General features: G+C 43.8%; 1 protein-coding gene across 2 annotated transcripts in view; it reads left to right on the forward strand.

Annotated features, from left to right (window-relative positions):
• Window positions 1–25,607, forward strand: part of LOC121282206 (SAM pointed domain-containing Ets transcription factor) — an 80,327-nt gene that overhangs the window by 47,202 nt on the left and 7,518 nt on the right. For both annotated transcript variants that reach the window (XM_041195792.1, XM_041195793.1), the window contains exons 3-5: window positions 8,111–8,308; window positions 21,886–21,969; window positions 25,029–25,169. In XM_041195792.1, the coding sequence (XP_041051726.1) occupies window positions 8,111–8,308; window positions 21,886–21,969; window positions 25,029–25,169 (423 nt within the window). The remainder of the gene's footprint in view (window positions 1–8,110; window positions 8,309–21,885; window positions 21,970–25,028; window positions 25,170–25,607) is intronic.

Genomic DNA, 25,607 nt, shown 5'->3' on the forward strand with positions numbered 1-25,607 from the left:
ATATCACATAAAATATATTAAAGTTTTTATAAACAGACATGAAACCTCATCCCGCCGGTGGATGAGGTTTCATGTTTGTTCAGAAGCCCGCTGGGGCTCCTAGCCTGCCCGCCAGCCTTAAGGTTGGACGGGCAGGGTCTTTAATTACCTTAATTACTCTGTCAATGGTCTCAATTGGCCATTGACAGGTCAGCGGGCGGATAGCTGATTTCACTGTCCGCCCGCCTTCCTAAAAATTTAAAGGGACCGGGATGATGTTGGGGGTTCCTCCCGATGTCATCCTGTGTCATTTTCCTGTCAGCGAGCGGGTGCCGCCCCCACGTCGCGGACGGGAAAATTCAGGCCATTAATTCTGTTTCTCTCTCCACAGATGCTCTTAGGCCTGCTGAGCTTTTCCAGCATTTTCTGTTTTTATTTCAGATTTCCAGCATCTGCAGTACTTTGCTTTTAGACCCAGTAACTCAATGGTCTGTCAATCAATAACATAGGATTAGAGGGGTGATCTTCAGGGTCGCCTAGGGAATAAGAGGTCAGATTGATAACAGGCTTCGTCAATTGGATATTTTCAGTGGTAAGCCAATAATCAACCCTGGGCATATTATTTAGGCAATATAATCTTAGAACAGAGAGCACCAAGGTTGTCTTGACCTGTAAACATTAAATTGGCAATAGAGTTTAAAATGTAGCGTGATTGAGTTTTTGTCATTTATATTTTACTGATTCTAATTTATTTAACAAATATGTTTTTTCATAGTAGCAATCACCTCACCAATCTTAAAGGGGTTCCTGCTGGCACAATAGAGAGTTTGCAACAATTCTAGGAACAACCTGCTCCAAATAGACTCTTGAAATGCCACCATATTGGCTATGGCTACAGGGCAGGTACAAATTACACAAGATCATACCAAGTAAATGTGCTGGCCCAATGCTTCCAGCATAGAGCGATTTGAAAACAGTTGGAAATAGGGCTGCACGGTAGTGCCAAATCTTCAACCTGTGCTTCCAACTCAAGGATGTGACCCAAGGGTGGCTCATCCCTTTAACTATGGAGTAGCTGTGTTGCTCTTCATGTCCTTGTACGCATCTTTTGTTTATGAGCCTGGTGGTGTGTGTTGCCTGGGTTCTGTGCTAAATGACAGAGAGATCTTTAGCACCCACTCATGAAGGATGGAGGGTGGGAAGAAAGGGTCAGGGGCTGTTGATAGCTAAATTGACAAGAAAGCAAAATTCAGCCCCAACCCAGCACAAATATACTTGCTTCCAGTTTAACCACAGTTGGTTTGGGTATTTGAGATTTGAGGAACCTATTCTAAAGAGAGCCCATCATTCTCATGTTTCAATGAGGTTCCATTCTGGTCTGGTCTGACGTCCATACCCACACACACCAATCCATTGGGAGACCAATAGCAGGAGTCTGGGGGAGAGGCAGTTGATAGTAGAAGGTCATGTGATGTTACCTCCTGGTTATATATCCAACCAGAGTTGGTAACACTATTAAGACATCCAATTATTGAATACAGCAGTTACAAACTGCAGACTTTTGTTTCAATGACCTTTCTGTCTTAGTTTCTTAAACAAAGCCTTGGTTTAGTTTCTTTTTGTCACAAGATCCCAGAATCTTGCTATTCCACTGTAACTTTACTGTGAAATGCACAATGGTAAGACCAATCTCCATTTAAAGGTCTCATTTATTTTCATTTGAACATTGGGTTCTAACAATGGGCATTTTCAGCCAGAAGCTAGATTTTAAACCAGCAAACATGCCTCAAATATGGGACATTCTCTTTGCACCCAGAGCCACAAGCAGGAAAGCACACAGTCTTTCGATGAGAAGTTTGGTTGAACGTGCCACAGCTCAACTGAATTTGCCTGGCACCTTCCTCATTGCTGATTGGTGATTTACTGATGGACGGCCTACAGCTACCTCTTTAAGTGTGGCTTGCGGTTGGCGGGCACCACTGTCAATCTTCTGTCGTCGCCCAGAGGCTGATTGGCTGATTCCCTCCTGGCTCCCAGGCGGTCATGGTTGTAATTAATCCCTGTCGCTCCTATAAATTAACCCCAGTGGCCTATGGCTCGCCGGCTCTGGATGTCATTGAGAAGGATTACTGCACATGTGGGAGTGTCCTGGCACAGCCGCTTAATGGTCAACAAGTGGGCGGCATTCCAATTCACAGGGTGCAGCCAAGAGGGTTTTTTTCTAGGGGTTTGTCGACAGTAAATGGCATGTGAGTTAAAGGGGAGGGGAAAGGAAGTGAAGGTAAGAGACACTGATGCTGTGCAAGCCACGAAGTGCTGACAGAAATCTCAGAAATGCCTCATGCAAAGAGGGAAAATCTGCAGACAGGGACATTTGAGCTATTTTGAGCAAATTGTCAGGACACCAGAATTTTTAATGAGAAACCGGGGCACCTGGTCACCATAGTTACAAGCAAAGGCTGAGATAAAGTAACGAAGTGTTACCTTGCACAAAAGATTAAAGAAAAAGTAGAAGTGTTAGGAGCAGAAAAAGATAAAATGCACATTGCAATAAATTGGGAATGAATTGGAGGATTGAGAAGCCGTTGCAAGAAATCATTTCACTGAGGAATCCTGAGCGAGGAAGGCCTAAGAACTGCCATTGTCATGCTCCTCATATACATATTCAAGGGGCCTAGTGCAGAACATCTTCAACAAATGGTTCTGAAGTTGGCATTAGGGCAAATACTTAAACAGTAATAAGAAAATTGTTGAATATTCTCCCTGAAAAACAAGTTAGAGTTGGGCGAGGGAGTCCCGACAGAATCACAAATGCCATCAATGCTCCATTTCAGTTGCATTGTTGCGATTCCACCTGTTTATCTTAACATCGCCAGACTAACCCCTGCCTCAGCTGATCTGCTGCTGAAAGTTTCATCTAATCCTTTATTACTTCTAGACTTCACTATTCTAATGCACTACTGGGCAGCATCGCACTTTCCACTGTCCATAAACTTCAGGCCATCCAAAACTATGCTACCTCTATCCTAACATACCAAGTGCCATTCATCCATCACCCCTATGCTCCCAATTAAGAAATGCCTCAATTTTAAAATTCTCCTCCTTGTTTTCAAATCCCTCCATTGTCTTACCCCTCCTGATTTCTATAATCCTCAACAGCCCACTGAAATATCTGCATCCCTCTAATTCTGGAACTTTGAACATTCCCAATTTTAATTGCTCCACCAATGGTGGCCATTCCTTCAGTGGCCAAAACTCTAATCTCTGGAATTTCCTCCCCAAACCTAATGGTCTCTTTCCTCTTTTAAGGCTGTTCGTAAAACCTACTTTCCCCCTTGACCAAGCTTTTGGTCATCTTCCCCAATGTCAGCTTATGTGGCTCAGTGTCAAATTTTGTTTGATAATGCTGCGCACAGCTTTTGGGCAACTTGCTATGTTAAAGGCAATACATAAATAATTGTTGTTGTTAAATGTTTTGGTCAGTGCGTTAGACAAAGATTAGCAAGTAGCCAGGAGTTTGTTACATAGCAGTAAAATTATGAAGGGTTCAATGTAAAATCACAAATCGAAGAGTAAAGGTTGAACAGTTTATCAACATGATCTGAACAAAAAGGTAAGTTGTTGCCTTGAAACAGATTCCTAAATGTTTTATAAAATGACAGTGAATCTCTTGTGGCATTGTTCACTGTTAAGTCAGAAGATAAATCAACAGTGTGTCCTGCTGTTAAAAACTCATGGCATCAGTATCAAACTATCATTTCATTGATTGTCTGGGATTTCATTCCTTGAATGTGTGGCTGCAGTGAGACTACCAGCACTGGTTCCTTCACATTAACAGCAAGTTTCTATAGATTGTGTCAGAAAAGTTGATGGTTAATGTAGGGATGATTTGGGAATCTCACTTGGAGAAGCCAGAAGGAAGGCTGTTATTTTGGAAATTGAATTGTCACACTGGTTCAATGAGATTAGTTCAATGCTAGTAGCTGAGGCAGTGTAGTATTAGGGTAGAGGCCAAGGAGAACATCTTTTTTCACAGAGCCTCTTACCTGTGGAACAGATTGCCAGAAAATGCAGTGACTGTGAATTTATAACAGCCATTCAATGTGGAGCTGAATAAGTTCCCATGAGGAGAAGACGTCTACACCTGTAACAAGTTTCCTGGGATTTTTATGGTGTTACCATTGGAAGTCAAGCTCCCACAGTTTTATCTGCTTAAATTAGCCAAGTTTTGTTCCCTGTTTTGCTAACCCCTCCCAGGAGATTGTATGAGTCAGGACAGGTTGAAGGTGCATATAGACAGTACCATCTCGGGATGAAACAGGTGGAGTGAATCAAATTTTTTTATATCTTGGTTCAATTGCATCTTTTCAAAGTGCTAAGTCTAAACTAATTCATTTAATTCTTTAAGAGGACTCGATAGCATACTGGCATTTCCGCTGGACTAGTAATCCAGAGACCCAGGGTAATGCTCTGAGGATGTGGGTTTAAATCCCACTACGGCAGATGGTGGAATTTGAATTCAATAAAAATCTGGAATTAAAAGTCTAATGATGACCATGAAACCATTATCGATTGTTGTAAAAACCCATCTGGTTCACTAATGCCCTATAAGGAAGGAAATCTGTCGACCTTACCGACAGGGTATACCTGAATTCAGACCCACAGACCACAGCAATGTGGTTGACTAGCAAGCCACTCAGTTGTACCAAAACCGCTACAAAATCACAAAAAAGGAATGAAACTGGACCGACCACCTGGCATTGACCTAGGCACCAGAAGCGACAGTGGCAATCTCAGCCTTGTTGACCCTACAAAGTCCTCCTTACTAACATCTGGGAGCTAGTGCCAACATTTGGAGAGCTGTCTCACATACTAGTCAAGCAACAGCCTGACATAGTCATCCTCATGGAGTCATACCTTACAGATAATGTCCCAGACGCCACCATCTCTGGGTATGTCCTGTCCCACCGGCAGGACAAACCCAGCAGAGGTGGCAGTATAGTGGTATACAGTCGGGAGGGAGTTGCCCTGGAAGTCCTCAACATTGACTCCGGACCCCATGAAGTCTCAAGGCATCAGGTCAAACATGGGCCCTCCCTCAGCTGATGAAACAGTGCTTCCTCATGTTGAACACCACTTGGAGGAAACACTAAGGGCGGCAAGGAGCTCAAAATGTACTCTGGGTGGGGGATTTCTGGCCGAGTCCTAATTGACATAGCTACTTGACTGGGTCTGCAGCAGGTGGCGAGGGAACCAACAAGAGGGAAAAACATTCTTGAACTCATCCTCACCAGCCTGCCTGCCGCAGATGCATCTGTCCATTACAGTGTTGGTAGGAGTAAACACTGCGTACCCTCCATCGTGTTGTGTGGCACTACCACCATGCTAAATGGGATAGATTTCAAACAGATCTAGCAACTCAAGACTGGGCATCCACGAGACGCTGTGGGCCATCAGCAGCAGCAGAATTGTACTTGAACACAATCTGTAACCTCATGGTCTGGTATATCCCCCACTCTAACATTACCATCAAGCCAGGGGATCAACCCTGGTTCAATGAAGAGTGCAGGAGGGCATGCCAGGAGCAGTAAAAGGCATACCTAAAAATGAGGTGTCAACCTGGTGAAGATATAACACAGGACTACTTGTGTGCCAAACAGCATAAGCTACAAGTGATAGACAGGGCTAAACGACCCCACAACCAACGGATCAGATCTAAACTCTGCAGCCCTGCCACATCTAGTCGTGAATGGTGGTGGACAATTAAACAACTCACTGGAGGAGGAGGCTCCACAAATATCCCCATCCTCAATGATGGGGGAGCCCAGCACGTCAGTGCAAAAGATAAGGCTGAAGCATTTGCTACAATCTTCAGCCAAAAGTGCCAAGTGAATGATTCATCTCGGCCTCCTCCAGAGGTCCTCAGCATCACAGATACCAGTCTTCAGCCAATTCGCTTCGATCCACGTGATACCAAGAAACAGCTGAAGGCATTGAATACTGCTGAAGCTATGGGCCCTGACAATATTCCAGCAATAGTACTGAAGACTTGTGCTCCAGAATTGCCGTACCCCTAGCCAAGCTGTTCCAGTACAGCTACAACACTAGCATCCACCCGGCTATGTGGAAAATAGCCCAAGTATGTCCTGTACACAAAAAGCAGGACATATCCAACCCGGCCAATTACTGCCCCATCAGTCTATTCTCCATCATCAGTAAAGTAATGGAAGGGGTCATTGACAATGCTATGAAGCGGCACTTGCTTGGCAATAACCTGCTGACTGACCCCCAGTTTGGGTTCCGCCAGGGATACTCAGCTCATGACCTCATTACAGCCTTGGTTCAAACATGGACAAAAGAGCTGAACTCCCAATGTGAGATGAGAGTGACTACCCTTGACATCAAGGCTACATTTGTCAGTGTGGCATCAAGGAGGACTAGCAAAACTGGAGTCAATGGGAATCAGGGGGAAAATCTCCACTGGTTGGAATCATACCTAGCACAAAGGAAGATTGTTGTGTTTGTTGGTCAGTCATCTCAGCTCCAGGACATCACCGAAGGAGTTCCTCAGGGTAGTGTCCTTGGCCCAACTATCTTCAGCTGCTTCATCAATGACCTTCCTTCTACCATAAGGTTCGCTGATGATTGCATGATGTTCAGCACCATTCACGACTCCACAGATACTGAAGTAGTCCATGTCCAAATACAGCCACACCTGGACAATATCCAGACTTGAGCTGACAAGTGCCAAGTAACACAAGTGTCAGGCAATGATCATCTCCAACAAGAGAGAATCCAACCAATACCCCTTGATGGCATTAACATCACAATTCCCAACTATCAACATCCTAGGGGTTACCATTGACCAGAAACTGAACTGGACTAACCATATAAATACTGCAGCTATAAGAGCAGGTCAGAGGCTAGGAATAGAGCGACGAGTAACCCACCTCCCAACTCCCCAAAGCCTGTCCACCATCTATAAGGCACAAGTCAGGAGTGTAATGGAATACTCCCCACTTTCCTGGATGAGTGCAGCTCCAACATCACTCAGGAAACTGGACACCATCCAGGACAAAGCAGCCTGCTTGATTGGCACCATATCCATGAACATTTACTCCCTCCACCACCGATGCACAGTAGCAGCAGTGTGTACTATCTACAAGATGCACAGCAGGAATTCACCAAGGCTCCTTCGACAGCACCTTCCAAACCCACAGCCACTACCATCTAGAAGGACAAGGGCAGCAGATAGATGGGAACACCACCACCTGAAAGTTCCCCTCCAGGTCACTCACCATACTGACTTGGAAATATATCACCGTTCTTTCACTGTCTCTGGGTCAAAATCCTGGAACTCCCTTCCTAAAAGCATTGTGGGTGTCCCTACCCCACATGGACTGCAGCAGTTCAAGCAGGCAGCTCACCACCACCTCCTCAAGGGCAATTAGGGCTGGACGATAAATTCTGGCCCAGCCAGCGAAGCTCATATCCAATGAGTGAATAAGAAAAAAGTTAACTGTTTCTTTCCACAGGTGCTGCCAGACCTGCTGAGTATTTCCAGCATTTCCTGTTTTTCTTTCAGATTTCCAGAATCTGCAGTATTTTGCTTTTTAAAGAAAGGTATTATATAGTTTTGTTACGTATATATGAAAACTTAAGGAGAAGGTAGTGTAAGGAAATATTTACTCAGTTGGCGCTGAATTTAAGAACCACATTCACCTTCCAGCCGCTTACAAGACTCCAAAGCATGGCGGGAGCGTTTTTTGTAGAGCAGATCCAATAACTTATCTAATAATAAATGTGTATTGAGGGAAGATAACATATCTTAAATATATCGTGCAAAATGAAAGCAGTTTAAAAAATGTGACCAAAACTTCGGGATTACCATATCATTTATCTCAGACTACAGTGATACTGTCCCCTTGTCATTCACAAAGTTTAATTGACTGAGCAGTGCATGGAAATAATTCATCTATTTTATTATAGAACAGAATAAGATGCAGATAGTCCCATTCAGATTGAGGTAACTCAGTTCACTTGAAATGCACGCCCTCACATTCTGACAGTGTTTTGATTGATATCATTCTCTGATACTAACCACTAATTCCAAAGATCTTCTTGTTTCCAGACCCGATAGAGTGGAGTGTGGGGAACGTTCAGAAATGGATTTTATGGACTGAACATCAGTACCGACTGCCACAAATTGGGAAATCTTTCCAGGAGCTCAGTGGGAAGGACCTATGCTCCATGTCAGAGGAGGAGTTCAGACAGAGATCGCCGATATGCGGTGATATTTTGTACGCACACCTGGACATCTGGAAATCTGGTATGTGCTCAACTTGACAGCACGAGGCAGGATCAGCCCAGGCCCTTGTCTATACATGTATTTACCAGGACTTATTTCCATCCCCCAGTTTTCACCTGAAGCAGCTGGGGTACAATCACTGTGTCCACAGTACCAGTGAGTAACCTCGGGCAGCAATTGCTGGCAGGTTATTCGACAGTGGGGGGCAACACAGGCTAGTCTGGTCTTACCTGATGCTATAAACACAGACTAGTCTGGTTTTACCTGATAGTATAAACTCAAACTAGTCGGGTCTTACCCGACGGCTGTAAACAGAGACTAGTCTGGTCTTACCTGATGGTATAACACAGACTAGTCTGCTCTTAATGATGCTGTAAACACAGACTAGTCTGATCTTACCTGACAATATAAACACAGACTAGTCCAGTCTTACCTGATGGTATAATACAGACTAGACTGCTCTTAATGATGCTGTAAACACAGACTAGTCTGGTCTCCCCTGATGCCTGGAAACACAGACTAGTCCGGTCTTAACTGATGGCTGTAAACACAGACTAGTCTGGTCTTAACTGATGGCTGTAAACACAAACTAATCTGGTCTTAACTGATAGTATAAGCACAGACTAGTCTGGTCTTACCTGATGGCTGTAAACACAGACTAGTCTCGTCTTACCTGATGGTATAAACACAGACTAGTCTGGTCTTAACTGCCAATATAAACACAGACTAGTCTGGCCTTACCTGATAGTATTAACACAGACTAGCCTTGTCTTACCTGATCCTGTAAGCACAAACTAGTGTGGTCTGACCTGATGCTGTAAACACACACTTGTCCGGTCTTACCTGATGGTATAAACACAGACTAGTCTGGTCTTACCTAATGCTGTAAGCACAGACTAGTCTTGTCTTACCTGATGCTGTAAACACAGGCTAGCCTGGTCTTAACTGATGATATAAACACAGACCAGCCTGGTCTTACCTGATGGTATAAACACAGACTAGTCTGGTTTTACCTGATGGTTATAAACACAGACTAGCCTGGTCTTACCTGATGCTGTAAGCACAGACTAGTCTGGTCTGACCCGATGATGTAAACACACACTAGTCCAGTTTTACCTAATGGTATAAACACAGACTAGTCTGGTCTTACCTGATGGCTGTAAACACAGGCTAGTCTGGTCTTACCTGATGGTATAAACACAAACCAGTCTGGTCTTACCTGGCAATATAAACACAGACTAGTCTGGTCTTTCCTGATGGTATAAACTCAGACTACTCTCGTCTTACCTGATCCTAAAAGCACAGATTGTCTCGTCTGACCTGATGCTGTAAACACAAACTAGTCCGGTCTTACCTGATGGTATAAACACAGACTAGCCTGGTCTTACCTGATGATATGAACACAGACTAGTCTGTCTTGCCTGATGCTGTAAACCCACAGACTAGTCTGGTCTTACCTGATGGCTGTGAACACAGACTAGTCTGGTCTTACACGACGGAATAACACAGACTAGTCTGGTCTTAACTGACAATATAAACACAGACTAGTCTGGCCTTACCTGATGGTATAAACACAGACTAGCCTGGTCTTACCTGATGGCTGTAAACACAGACTAGTCTGGTCTTAACTGATGGTATCAACACAGACTAGTCTGGTCTTACCTGATGGTATAACACAGACTAGCATGCTTTTAATGATGCTGTAAACGCCGAATAGTCTTGCCTTACCTGATGGCTGTAAACACAGAGTAGGCCGGTCTTAACTGATGGCTGTAAACACAGATTAGTCTAGTCTTAACTGATGGTATAACAAAGACTAGCCTGGTCTTAATGATGCTGTAAACACAGACTAGTCTGGTTTTACCTGATGGTATAAACACAGACTAGTTTGGTTTTAGCTGATGGCTGTAAACACAGGCTAGCCTGGGCTTACCTGATGATATAAACACAGACTAGCCTGGTGCTAACTGATGATATAAACACAGACTAGCCTGGTCTTACCTGATGGTATAAACACAGAGTAGTCTGGTCTTACCTGATGGTATAAGCACAGACTAGTCTGGTCTTACCTGATGGCTATAAACACAGACTAGTCTGGTCTTACCTGATGGTGTAAACACAGACTAGTCTGGTCTTACCTGGCAATATAATCACAGACTAGTCTGGTCTTACCTGATGGTATAAACACAGACTAGTCTGGTCTTACCTAATGCTGTAAGCACAGACTAGTCTGGTCTTACCTGATGCTGTAAACACAGACTAGTCTGGTCTTACCTGACTATATAAACACAGACTAGCCTGGTCTTACCTGATAATATAAACACAGACCAGCCTGGTCTTACCTGATGGTATAAACACAGACTAGTCTGGTCTTATCTGAAAGTAGAAGCACAGACTAGTCTGGTCTTACCAGATGGCTGTATACACAGACTAGTCTCGTCTTACCTGATGGTATAAACACAGACTAGTCTGATCTTACCTGACTATATAAACACAGACTAGTCTGGCCTTACCTGATGGTATAAACACAGACTAGCCTGGTCTTACCTGATCCTGTAAGCACAGACTAGTCTGGTCTGACCTGATGCTGTAAACACACACTAGTCTGGTCTTACCAGATGGTATAAACACAGATTAGTCTGGTCTTACCTGATGGCTGTAAACACAGACTAGTCTGGTCTTAACTGATGGTATCAACACAGACTAGTCTGGTCTTAACTGATGGTATCAACACAGACTAGTCTGGTCTTACCTGATGGTATAACACAGACTAGCCTGCTTTTAATGATGCTGTAAACGCCGACTAGTCTTGCCTTACCTGATGGCTGTAAACACAGAGTAGGCCGGTCTTAACTGATGGCTGTGAACACAGATTAGTCTGATCTTACCTGACAATATAAACACAGACTGGTCCAGTCTTACCTGATGGTATAATACAGACTAGACTGACCTTAATGATGCTGTAAACACAGACTAGTCTGGTCTCCCCTGATGCCTGTAAACACAGACTAGTCTGGTCTTAACTGATGGCTGTAAACACAGACTAGTCTGATCTTAACTGATGGCTGTAAACACAGACTAGTCTGGTCTTAACTGATGGTATCAACACAGACTAGTCTGGTCTTAACTGATGGCTGTAAACACAGACTAGTCTCGTCTTACCTGATGGTATAAACACAGACTAGTCTGGTCTTAACTGGCAATATAAACATAGACTAGTCTGGCCTTACCTGATGGTATAATCACAGACTAGCCTGGTCTTACCTGATCCTGTAAGCACAGACTAGTCTGGTCTGACCTAATGCTGTAAACACACACTAGTCCGGTCTTACCTAATGGTATAAACACAGACTAGCCTGGTCTTACCTGATGATATAAACACAGACCAGCCTGGTCTTACCTGATGGTATAAACACAGACTAGTCTGGTTTTGCCTGATGGCTATAAACACAGACTAGTCTGGTCTTACCTGATGGTATAAACACAGACTAGTCTGGTCTTACCTGGCAATATAAACACAGACTAGTCTGGTCTTACCTGATGGTATAAACACAGACTAGTCTGGTCTTACCTGGCAATATAAACACAGACTAGTCTCGTCTTACCTGATGCTGTAAACACAGACTAGTCTGGTCTGACCTGATGGTATAAACATAGACTAGTCTGGTCTTACCTGATGCTGTAAGCACAGACTAGTCTGGTCTTACCTAATGCCTGTAAACACAGACTTGTCTGGTCTTACCTGATGCTGTAAACACAGACTAGTCTGGTCTTACCTGATGCCTGTAAACACAGACTAGTCCAGTCTTAACTGTTGGCTGTAAACACAAACTAGTCTGGTCTTAACTGATGGCTATAAACATAGACTAGTTGGTTCTTTCCTGATGGTATAAACACAGACTACTCTGGTCTTACCTGACAATATAAACACAGACTAGCCTGGTCTTAATGATGCTGTAAACACAGACTAGTCCGGTCTTACCTGATGGCTGTAAACATAGACTAGTCTGGTCTTACCTGATGGCTGTAAACACAGACGAGTCTGTTCTTACCTGATGACTGTAAACACAGACTAGTCTGGTCTTACTTGATGGTATAACACAGACTAGCCTGGTCTTACCTGATGCTGTAAGCACAGACTAGTCTGTTCTTACCTGATGGTATAACCACAGACTAGTCTGGCCTTACCTGATGCTGTAAACACAGACTAATCTGGTCTTACCTGATGCTGTAAACACAGACTAGTCTGGTCTTACCTGATGCTGTAAACACAGACTAGTTTGGTTTTACGTGATGGTATAAACATGCATTTAACGGTCAGAGAATCTTGCGTCGAGATTAGGGAAGGGTCAGAAGCTTATTTTTTTCTCTCCTAACACACAGTGGTCAATCTTTGTGTCACTGCTGTCACAACACAGATCCATACTGAGCCTGCAACATGCCTGCGCTATCTCTTTTTACCCTTGAAGATTTATTCCAAGATCCCCTAAGAATTCTGCCCGCCTTGTGATTTTTGTTGAAGTGTCACTCTGACATTCTGGCAAGGTGAGTGGTTATCCAATGCCATGATATCCATCCTATCAGGTTCCATTGCCTGGGTTAGCTGTGGTGGCACTCAGTCCAAACCACTGCTCAAATTATGCATACACAACTGAGTCCTCAGTATAGATAGGCAAATTCTGCTTCTTAACTGATGGTATCTAGTGTACAATAACTCAGAGGGCACCATTATAAACAGGGCACTTTAATTTTTATGTTGGTGGTGCTTGGAATTCTTTAATATAAAACTTTATGAGCAGACTCCCACCGTATAAAAACTGTTAAGGACTATAAAGTTTGTGGTTATAAAAACCATGCTGGTAAACCCCATTAGTATAAACCCTCATTACAAATATTGCTATTTCAAATGCTCATTATGAACCAGTTTGTTATTACAAATATTAATTTAAATTACAGAATTTCAGAACTGCATACAAAGGTGGTCATTCAGCTTATCGTACCGTCAAAAACTCTCAGAAAAAGCTGCCACTTTGTTCAATTTCTGTGCCCTTTCCTGCTTTTACTTATTTTTTGTCTTTTGAATATTTAGTTGTTTCCCTTTTAAAAGCTATGACCTTGTTCATTGCTTCTGCTAGGATGTTCTTTGTTCTAACAATCTTCTGTAAAAAGAAAATCACAAAACCTTTCCCTTCAGGTGATGATTCCAATTCATCACCTCCAGCTATCAACTCAACAAACCGCAGAAAAATCTTGTCCCTATTTCTCTGATTAAAACCTCACAAATTTTAATTCATTTTCTTGAAGTGAAAAGAGCCTCAGTTCCACTCATCTTTCCACATTATCACAAAGTCATATAAACCTCCTTCCTATTACAAAGTCATGTTATAAGCCTCTTCATGATTAGAGGCTCTCATTAAAAATGTCTTAGTTAAAATATCACTATAGTAAAGAGCTCCATCAAACCTTTATGTTGTAAACCTCTTGTTTATAATGCTCTGTTATAACAAATCTCAGCATTATGGACTTGCTCATTACAAACCTATATATTTAGACTGATGATAAACTTTAGCATTGTTATAAACATTTTTTATTACATGTCCTAGCATTATTATACTCAGTGATCAAAATCCTCTCCACAGTTCTTGGAGTCGGATTACAATCTGCATTATTACAGGCACCGGAATTAGAAATTTTGCCATTATTAAAAACTCTGTCATTATACATTGCCCATCATTAAAAATTTTTTCCTTGGTCCCAAGTGGAATTCCATTTGAATGGTTAGAGGACTTCAATCAGATGAATCCTGGATTAAATAGCCAATTGTGTTGGTTCCCACGCCAATTTGTGCCAATAAGAATGGATTGTTTTCTAATGACTTCATCAAAACATTAAATACTTCAGTAGAAAAAGGCACTAAATAATCTAAGGCATTGGGCGTAATACAAGTGTGAGGGTGGAAAAGAATAACCCAAAAGACTGGCACCACTCTGTGTGTCAGATTGACCACTCCGTTGTTTTGTAAATCAAGCTACCGCAGAGAGAACAGATGGCGCGAGATGACCTCTTATTCAGCAATGAAACTGCAACTGCCCTCAGCTGATCACCCTGAGAGTTGACAGAGCTAAGCAAACAAAGCCAATGGTTTACATCAGTGTGTGCAATCATACACCAGGCAGTGTGTGCAATCGTACACCGGGCAGTGTGTGCAATCGTACACCGGACAGTGTGTGCAATCGTACATCGGACAGTGTGTGCAATCGTACACCGGGCAGTGTGTGCAATCGTACACCGGGCAGTGTGTGCAATCATACACCAGGCAGCGTGTGCACCCTTATACCAGAAACTGTGTAAGTTTACACAAAAAATTGTAACCAACTGTACAGCGGAGAGTGGGAGCATCTTTACACCAAGGAATTTTGGAAGTTTACAATTGCACCGGGTTGTATGAACATCATTAAACCAGATAGCGTGAGTAACAGTGCACCTCGGAGTATTAGTGACTTTACACTAGGGGGCATGATTGACTTTGCACCAGGGGGCATGAGTGACTTTGCACCAGGGGGTGTGAGTGACTTTACACGAGGGGGTGTGAGTGACTTTACACGAGGGGGTGTGAGTGACTTTATACCAGATTGGGATGTATGGCCCTGGGGTTTTGAGCTGCTGGTCCTTTTCCCTCGGAGTGCTTGAGGGCCCGTGGCTGGCTCCTGGAGGAGATGGGGAAGCTGGAGTGAGATTGAGATACCCCGCACTCTTCTCAAGTTGACACAGTTGGAGACCCAACTATGGCATCAGTGATGGAGTTCAGCCCAAGCAGCAGTGCAGGACTGATGTTCTGGACCAAGGTCTCCATGGTGGCTGCCATCCTGCCAGTGTTGACCCAGGCATGTCGGCATGTCAGCACTATCACCTCAGACTGAAGGTATACAGACTCCTCCATGGTGCCTTGCAATCTGAGGAGTGCACCAGCATCCCTTACTGATGTTCCCATGATTGCCTTTGCTGCTCCACCAACTGATTGAGGACCGAGTCCAGAGTCTCATCGTCTGTATTTACAGTAGAGAATGAGGCCAGCATCCCAGATAATCGAAGAAAGCTGATATTGAATCAGGGATTGGAACTCACCAAAATTAACATCAGCAAAATAACAGTAATGAAGAAAATAATGACACTAAAGAGTGACCAACAGCCAGGACAAGATGGTTTCCATCCCAGCATTTTAAAGGAAGTAGTGAGAACATTGCAGATTATAATTATAATTTCCAAAATTCTCTCAATTTGGGAACTGTTCCTTTAGATTAGAAAATTGTGCATGTCACTCTGCTAATTAAAAAAGATGACAGAGGTAAACCAGGGAATTATAAACCAGTTAGCCCAATGTCTGCTGTGTCAAAATTATTCATGTCTCTCATTAAGGATAGGGTGACTGAACACCTTGAAAGTGCTCAGTTGGCCAGAAAGCACCAATATGCATTTGTAACTAAAGTAGTGGACTGGGGATTAATGTTATTTATATGGACTTCCATTTGATAAAGCTTCTCATCAGAGACTGTTAGCTAAAGTGGAAACTTTAGGAGTGTTAATTGGAACTTGGGAGGAAGGAACTCACTCAGGAGGGAGTCCCGCCGCAGAGAGCTGCAGACCAATCTGATTGGCCGGCTGACCAGGACTACAAGCAGCTCCCAGGTTCAAAATCTGAATCCAGGACCAGGTGATCTCACATTGGAGTGGGCAGTTGAGACCCGGGTAATGGGAAGAGAGGGGTAGGTGTCTTGATGGGGAAGCCAGGGGTGATGGAGCACCAGTGGGAAGCAGACCTTGTGGGACTGTGGAGGGCAGGGGGGCTGTCACCCCCAAGGTAGAAAGGAGGCCATTGAGGGCGCACCCTCTACCCCCTCACTTGCTGCCCAAGGCCCAAGCAGGGTGACTTGCCAGGCTTCCCCCTGCTCCTGAATTCTTCCCGGGTGGGAAACAGCCCCTTAAGTGGGCATTAATTGCCCACTTAAGGACATCAGTCGGGACAAGGTTGGATGGGCTGGGCTTGGCCTTGCCCAGAACCCATAAAATTGCAGACAGGTCAGGAGGCTGGTGGCAAAACCACCTGGGGAATTTTATGGGCCCCTTCACCTGTAAATCCCCCAATAGGGGAAACTATAAAATTCTGTCCATGGGATTGAAGGCAAATCACTGACCTGGTTAGAAATTTATCTGAGCAGCAGGACACAGAGAGTAGGGATAATGGGCAACTAGACTAATTGGCAAGATGTGACTACTGGATTCCCACAAAGATCTGTGTTGGGGCCTCAGCCATATTTATAAATGAATTTAATAGAAAGCCACATATCCATATTTGTGGGTGGCAGAAAGGTGGGCGACATTGTAAACAGAGTAGATGGAAGAGACATTGGTTACAAGTGAATAGTCAAAACTGTGGCAAATAGATATCAATATAGGCAAATGTAAAGTTATTCACTTTGGACCTAAAAAGGATAGAATAGTGTGCTTTCTAAACGGTGAAAAGCTAGAAACCATGGAGGCCCAAAGAAACTTTGGGGGTTCAGGTACATAGACCATGACAACGTACAGAAATAATTAAATGGATTTATGGAATGTTGGCCTTTATATGTAGAGGACCAGAATGCAAGAGCTAATAAATCATGTTTCAGCTATACAAAGCTCTGCTTAGATCACCACTGGAGTATTGCAAACAGTTCTGAACACCGCACCGTAGGAAGGGTATGAGTGCAGCATAGATTTACCAAACTGAAACCTGGACTCCAAGGGTTAAGTTACGCAGAGCGATCTCACAAACTAGGGTTGTATTCCCTGGAATTTAGAAGAATGAGGGGTGGTTTGGTCAAAATTTCCAAGACATTAGGCAGTATAGATAGAGTAGATAGAGAGAATCTATTTCCACTAATGGGGGAGTCTAGGATCAGGGGACATAGCCTAAAAATTAGAACTAAACCTTTCAGGAGTGGAATTAGGAAACACTTCTATACACAGAGGGATGCTAGATCAATTGTTATATCTGAGATTGGTAGATTTTTTTTGTGAACCAAATGCTTTAAGGGATATGAGGCAAAAGCAGGTATTAGGTCACAGGTCAGGCATGATCTCATGTAATGGCAGAACTGGCTCGAGGGGCTAAATGGCTTCATCTTGTATCTATGTGCAGGATTTTCCAGCCTCGCCTGTAGCCGGGATCGTCCAATCCCACCGAATGCCAATGGACTTTTGGCTGGGCAGCTGAATCTCCCAAGGTGGGTCCCGCCACAGCGGGGCTGGAAAATCCCGGCCTGTGTTGCTGCTGTGTGCAGAGTGTGAACACCTTTTTATCAGGCAGTTTGAGAAAGTTTATATCAGACAATGTGAATAGTTTCCCACTGAAACATCAGGTAATGTGAACAGCCTTGTACCAGTTAAGAGTGAGCAGTTTCTCAATGAAACATCCTAGAAATATGAACAAAGAGTCATTAAAACAACCAACAGTGTAACGAGCCATTTTCTATAAAGCCATGTGATACACAATGAAGAGTTGTCATTTTAGGTTCTGGGGATTATCATAACCCCCTTATCAGAAAGCAGTTAGACAATACATGGCATTAATTGGTGATAACTGCAGCAGCTAATTTTGCAGCCACGTGTGAAGGATCATATGAGTTACAGCTTTAATTGTGAGCATTAAGCTTTGTGAGCATGGCCGCATTAAAATAGTGTGCTTCTTTGCCTTTGTACATGTTCATGTATTAGTTAAAAAATATACTGGAGTTAGAAACAAGGTGGACATGATGAAACTTCCAGGAATTATATCAACCCAAAATTGCCAGTCCTGATTCTCAATCATGCTCTTCAGTTAAAGACTGTGAAATTTGGCTCCGTGGTGCCCGTAGTTTCCGCACTATGGGTGTCAACTTTGGAACCAAAATTACATCCACATTACATGTGTACATGTCCTGATTCATGGCTATATCACCCATGACCTAGCCATCATGAGGGCTAGCCCTCGCCACCAGGGAATATGGTAAGCACCTCTGGAGGAGGAGTAGGAGGATGAGAAGGAAGGGAGAAGGCAGACTGCACATTCCCATTCCAGCCCAGACTGACTCATCGACTATAGTTCCTGTGGATGCAACCCTGAATCGCCATTGTAAGACTGTTCCACACCTTCCCATTCCTCTGTTATAGACAATCTCTTGGGAGCAATGCTGAAATACAAGTCACCACAAAACAATCATACCAAACTAACTTAATCCAACAATATCCAATATTCCATACAACAGTCAACTAGTCACCCTTGTGCATTCCTTTAGTCCCTGTCTGGTTGGTGTTTCTGCCTGGCCTCCTGCTTCTACACAGTGGCTGCAGAATGACTGGAGGAATGCTGCTGACTTTCTGTAGGGGAGATGCAGATGGCAGATCGGGACGCCCTCAAACAGCTCTATGCCTAGGAGGCCTGGTTTTGGATGACACCACCTTGGCCTGGGCAACAGTCTGGGCTGGCTGGCTGAGGTCACCAGCAACGGTGCAAATGGAGTGGCATTGGTGGGATGATGAATGCTGAGAGAGGACACAAGGTTTGTGCTCCATGAAGTCACTGCCACTCCCCTGGGGAGCTGCCTCAGCAATGCCAATAGTCTGTTGCAGGACAGGCGGCTGGACTCCAGTGAGACCCTGAATGTCCCATTTGAGCACTGGTATCTGCAGCTGAGCTGGCAGAAGTCTGAGATCCAAGCTGAGATTTGCTGCCTCCAATCTGAGCCTTCTCTGCAACAGTCAGATGTTGGGTGGCTTCTGCTCGTGCTGCAGAAATTGAGACATCGGCCTCAGAAGCCACATTATGGTCAGATCTGGAGTTGGCCACCACTCCCACACTGGAAATGATGGGCTCCAAGCACTGTGTAAAACCTCATGTCATGTTAGAACCAGACTCCTCCATATCCTTTGACAGTGACATCAGGCTCTCTGGCAGGCCTGCCAATGTACCAAGCATTTCTGCGTGTAAGCTCATCAGCCTTTTTCAGAATGCCGCCCCATTGAAATCCTCATCTGAGTCCTTTACAGCAGATCTCGTGGGCGACCTCATGCTCTGGGGAGCGAGTAGCTGTGCTGTTCTTTCCCCCTGCCTGGGTTGCAACTCGCCCGTGCCCAGAGACTCACTGGGTGCTGATCCCACCTCTCTGCTTCCCTTTAAAGTACACGCAGTGCTAGTATTTGAGCTGATGACTGCAAGTGTGAGACCAAGTGACAGTGTTTCTTCTTCATCTATCTCTTGTTCCTCTTGGACTTCAGGCTCCTGCACAAATTCTTCACCAAGTAACGGTTCTTGGGTATCTGAAAGGATAAAGCCACAAGGGTAGGGTTAGGTGAGGGAAGTGGGGGATAGGGAAATAAGAGGTGCATAGTTACACACCCTGCATTTTGTAAATTAGAAGAGATTTCTAATGGGATGAGGGGGAAGAGGGATGTAAGAAGGTGGATTAGGTAGGAACATCCTCTATGGTTCCAATCCTGCAGCTGGCCAAGGCATCCGTAATGGTTGCCCTTATGATTACCAGCACTTTCTCCTCTCTGGGGATGAGGACATACTGGCATGCCTGCCTTTTGCCTGTTAGGTGCTGCTACTTCCATGTGTGAGAGAAGGAAGTGTATAAGTAAGTGTGATGCAATGTGTTTGGATGATGTACCTGTCACAGTTGATTACTCGGTAGTGCGTGCAAGCTGCAAGATGTGAGTGTGAGACTTGCAGCAGTGCTAAGTAGGTGAGAGTGAGGTGAGGCTGGTGAAATTGGGTTTGAATCGAGTTTGGTAGAAACTGTTGGGAGTTGAATCATGTGGGGCAGCAGATGGTGAATTGAGCAGTGTTGAGACTAGTGGTTCATTTATAAGGATGTGGCATGTGAAGATGCATTCACTGACCTTGACCACTCGGGTGAGGTCATTGAACTTTTTGCAGCACTGCATCCAGATCCTTGAAGCTAGACTACTGGAACTGACCAACAGCCTTCACAGTGTCCGTCCAGAGGGTGTCCTGTTCCCTGTGGATAGAGGGTCTCTTTTCTCCTGTCCATCTCCTACATCAAGACCTACAATGCTGTATCAAAGAGCCTAGGGTGCATGCTGTCTGGTCTGTTGTGGCATCTAACTCCTTCTTCTGCTCCTAAACTCTTCCACAAGACTTCCAGCACCTGCTGCAGCCTGGATGCACCTGCCTTTAAGAGGTGCAGCCTGGTTTTAAGTAGTGCATGCTAGCTTTAAGTGGTGCTAAGCTCACTTGAACTTGGGTCACCTGCAGAGGCTGTGAAGCCATTCTGCAGCATGTTTAATGTTGGACTGCATGCCACTATCATTATAGTTAGCAGGCAGCAAAAAGTTTGCATGCTGCCTGCATTACTTTGAGCGGCCGCAGGTTAATCGTGTATTGAAATCTGCATCCATTTTCAGAGGCGATCAAATTTTAGTCGAAAGTCAACATGTTGGTTAATGATCTCCAATGTTCAGTCAAATCCATCATTCACTTAGAGGACCACTAGAGGGTGGAACAACCAAGCTAACAGATTTAGTGTTTAATATTGAAATTGTGCTGAGCACATCAGGTTCTTGGTCAATCAGCTTCACTCCCACACTTTCCAGCTTAGCATAGACAAAGCTGTACTACTTTCTTATGTTCAGCTTGTGATGGTCCAGGAGAGTAGGTAACAAACAACAAAGAACAACTTCAATGTTTCCACACACACAAGCATTTTAAGACTTTTAACAAAACACAGAAGTGACACTTCTGTACAGAAATGAAAGGGTTAGAGGAAAAATAGTTCATGGGCAGGAGCTTTGGAGGATTTTTGAAGGTAGAGATAGAGACTGATTGGTGAAGTAGTATAGATAGATAATGCCAGGTAATGGTAATCAACAACATCAACAATTTGCATTTATATAGCACCTTTAATATAGTAAAGCACCCCAAGGTGCTTCTGATGGGTATATGTAGAGTTAAAGATATGGACAGATGCCTAAATACTGGGTTAAAGAGGGAAGTTTTTAGGAGGAGAGAGAGGTGTGGAGGCAAAAGGTCTGAGGGATTGAATTCCTGAGTTTAGGGCCCAGGCAGCTGATCTGGCTGAAGGTACAGCAACTAATGGTGGAGCAGTTAGAATCAGAATACAGAAGAGCCCAGAATTGGAGGAGTACAGATATCTTGAAGGGTTGTAGAGCTGGAGGCGATTACAGAGATTGGGAGGAGTGAGGCCACAGAGAGATTTGAAAACAAGGATGAGAATTTTAAAATCAAGGTGCCTCTGGACCTGAAGCCAATGTATTTTCAGTGAGCGTGGGGGTGATGGGCAAACAGGACCTTGGTTCAAGTAATGACAGCCGAATTTTGAATAAATTCAAGTTTATGGAGGGTGGTAGATGGAATAGTCATTCTGGCAGGCTCCCACTAATGGTACAGAAGGTAGACACTGCAACAGCTACAAATTTTCATCCCCTGTTTTCTAACTCCTTAACTGATAGAACATAACTTTCTTATAACTCTTTTATGTAAAGCCCCTCTCCATAGCAAACTCATGGATATTAAAGCAAAGTACTTTCCTATTTTCCAGCTGCCTGGATGAAAGAGAAGTCATCACCTGGAGATAACAGATATAATGCTAATATGCTGCTCTCAACATCTGAACATTCCATCGGTATGTAACCTCTCTTTATATTAATAGTAAGTGATGTATTCAATCCACTCATAGCTGTGCTGACATACTTGCAGGAAGGCCATGGCTAGTGATGGAATAACAGAAGTAACTGGTAGTGGAACAATCTGGGCTCCATCAATGCAGCAATCACCATCTGATCAGTTTTGATCCAGGTTGCACTGCAAAGGATCCTCGTCTTTATGCAGGTGCCCCTGTGCCTTGTGATGGCAGCAAAAATGCATTTGCCTTGATGGAATGGGTCTGTGCGGGAAGTGTTATAGCAAGGAGTCTTTTATAATTTTTAAAATCTTGTTAAGTGAGTTAGAAGTGAAAAGATTTGCCAAACCATTTTTCATGAAGATGCGGGTGTCCCCATACAGATAGAGAGCTAGGTCGCAGCTCAGCCATAATCTTATTGAATGGGGAGCAGGTTCAAGGGGCTGAATAGCCTACTCCTCTTCCTGTGTTCCTGTAGTACAGGAAGAGAGCTGAATTGCAAGATCCCCACACAATAACTATCAAGAAAGGTCTGTGTATAAGACAGGCATTGAGTGGAGTAGAACTTCCCTCTAGAAAATGAAATCTTTATGTGAAGCTTAAGTACTCAGTGATGCTGTAGGGAATAACTGCTGAGTGTGAATATTGCAGCCGGTCCTAAGGCATCTGTACAGAAGGATTGTACCAAGAGTGTTTGTGGCTTCCCTGCAATTTATGTCAAGGTTTTCCATTTAGTGCTGCCATAAAATCGCACTTTTCAAGAATGTGCTGTGTAATGCATTCATATACACTCCTTGTGCTATGTGGGACTAGAGCTTTTATGTACATTAGTGACACAGTATTGTACATGCCAATCTGTTTTATCTAGTTATTATAACAACCCAACTACAAACTCAAAATAATTATTAAAAATCAAATAGCTGCCTCTTGGTCTAGCTGAACCTCTACGTAATTTGGACCAGATGGAGTAGTGTCCCCTTGTTCGGGCTCTGTAAAAGGCTCTTGGTAATATGGAGGGATGTCCATGTCCCAAAGGCAGGGATCACACAGGAACAGGGTTTCACAGAATGTGACCCTGATCTTACAAGAAAAATAAATTAGACAAGGACTGAAAATTGTTCTTTAACTATTCCCCAATATTTCACAAACTCGCTCAGTACTCACTATGTCTTCCTGTGGCACATATCACATTCTGATAGAGTGCATGATCCATGCCAATGCCTTTGTCAGTGCTGTTCGAGCTGGTCATTGGTGGGTGCACAGAAGTGGCATCCCACAATAGGCTGACCTTCCACTCTTCCCTCCTTATCATGATGTTCCAAACCTTTGCTTGCTGCCTTCTTTTCTTCACAAGGCCAGCAACAGGAATTCAACAACTTCATGGCTGTGGGCCTTTGAGCACTAATGTGTACAAATTGTCCTGCTCTCCATCCCCCCATTGAGTGGAAATGTTTCATTTGTACTTATTGTGCCACAGACTTGTGGACCTCATCCATCTGCCTCTCCTCCAGCAACCTAATCAAGAGCAGCATTCATAACACCCATGTAGGTGTGTCCAGTGATCCTGTTGCAAAGAGGTGAGACTGATCTATGTAAAGAGGAGTCTTGCCTGAAGCAAGCACTTGAAACATCAAACTATTACAAAGAGCTAGAATTAACCTGTATATCCAAGTCTTTTTCCTGTTTCCTTTCATTGATTTTGAAAGGAAGATGTATTTATTGAGGTAATTAACATTCATGGTTTTTATGGGGTACCTGGGTGGAAGGAGTTCCTAATCTTCCTTGTGCTGCAGTTCCAGCTTCAATGGTAATGTTGTACAAGCACTGCAAACCTCTGAGGGCACCAAGACACCAAAACACATCGAGAGGTGTTTTCCCCCAGAAACCTCCAAGGCAGCAAGGCCCACAGAGAGAGGCAGCCATTTTGTCTGCACTGAGGGAAGCGGAGTGCTCAGCACGCCAGTCCAAACCAACAGTATGCTTTTCCCTTTGTTGGTGTGTAGGTTCCCCCACTACTGCAAACAACACCCCACACCCCCACCCCCGAAACTCCTCACAAATCCCCCGACCAGGGAGAGTTTTTCAAATGGAAAAAAGTCACAAAGTATGAATGACTGCTCTGAAACTCACTCCTTAAACCTTTCCATATTACTACCTCTCTCCTCTAACTCTTTCTCACCATCAATCAGCATTTGCCTTTGCCTCTGTGAAGTAGTTTTGGATGGTAAAAGCACTATGTAAATGCAAATACCAAACAGTGTGGGGCAACGGAAGTCACCCTACAACACAAAGAGGGTCCTAATCCACACCAATGGCTAACTCACCCCATTATATAAACCTCGTTCAAGAATCAATTCTTCAAAATTCAGTTCTTCAAAGTAAAGAGCCAATCGGTCAGGGCACCGAATCCACACAAGCAGAGACCGTCAGTAACAAAGTGCACAGCTCCCTCAAAGTTGGACTCAGTAACTCCTCTTAGCCCTTACCTGACTAGGTCACAAATCCATATCATCAAAGCAAAAATCTCCATCCTGAAAATGATGTGCCATACTTCAATAGCATTTTTATGAGTGGGTATTGGTAAGACTCTCTCCACTTATATTGAAATATTTTTTAAACATAGACTGCACATTTGAATTGGGAAAAAGCTAATAGAATTCCTTTATCTTAACTTTATTCACAAATGCAGCCTCAGAATGCAGCCTTAGAACTACATAGAAGTTACCATTCAGTTGAACAAGTCTGCACTAGTGTTTACTTTCCTTGTGAGAAAATGTCTTAATCACACTGAACCACACCTTTTCTTCATTTCCTTTCTCTTCCATCCAGTTATCCAATCTAAGCTTGAATGTTGACATAGTTGAGAAAGAACTATTATCCCTGGGATTTGACACCACATCCTCGAGGTTCTCTGTGTGAAGGAGTTTCTCCTGTCCCTCTGTACTAAGATCACTTGCAATTAATTTTGTATTAACGACTTCTTTTTTAAGGTTAAGCATTGTCCACTGGTTGAACAAAGTGCAAGGAAAAGTCACATGACAAACTGTGCTTCCTCTCACCAGGCAGTGATGAAGGGTGGATGAACACAGAGGCAGACTCCTCCTGCTCTGGACAACCAATTCATCTTTGGCAATTTCTGAAGGAACTCTTGCTGAAGCCACACAACTACGGTCGATTCATCCGCTGGCTGAATAAAGAGAAAGGTCAGCATCTTACTGTGCTTTTAGCCATGTTGCAATGATTGTAGCATTCCTTGATATTTATCTGGATAAGTGCAGGATTCCAGAATGATTGGCTGCAGGACAACATTCTATTATTGGGGCAGCCAATCTGCACAGCAAGATCCCACAAATGGCAATGAGATAATGATCGGATAATCTGTTGTTCTAGTGATGTTGATCAAGCTGGCTGAAAGACATATCAGACTGGGCCTGCAGTAGGTGGTGAGGGAACCAACATGAGGGAAAAACTTACTTGACCGCACCCTCACCAATCTACCTGTCACAGATGCATATGTTCATGACAGTATTGGTAGGAGTGACTACCTCCACTGTCCTTATGGAGACAAAATCCTGTCTCTACACTGAGGATACCCTCCATCGCGTTGTGTGGTACTACCACCGTGCTAAGTGAAATAGATT

Source organism: Carcharodon carcharias, chromosome 9, assembly GCF_017639515.1.
Source record: "Carcharodon carcharias isolate sCarCar2 chromosome 9, sCarCar2.pri, whole genome shotgun sequence".
In the NCBI taxonomy this organism is placed as follows: Eukaryota; Metazoa; Chordata; class Chondrichthyes; order Lamniformes; family Lamnidae; genus Carcharodon; species Carcharodon carcharias.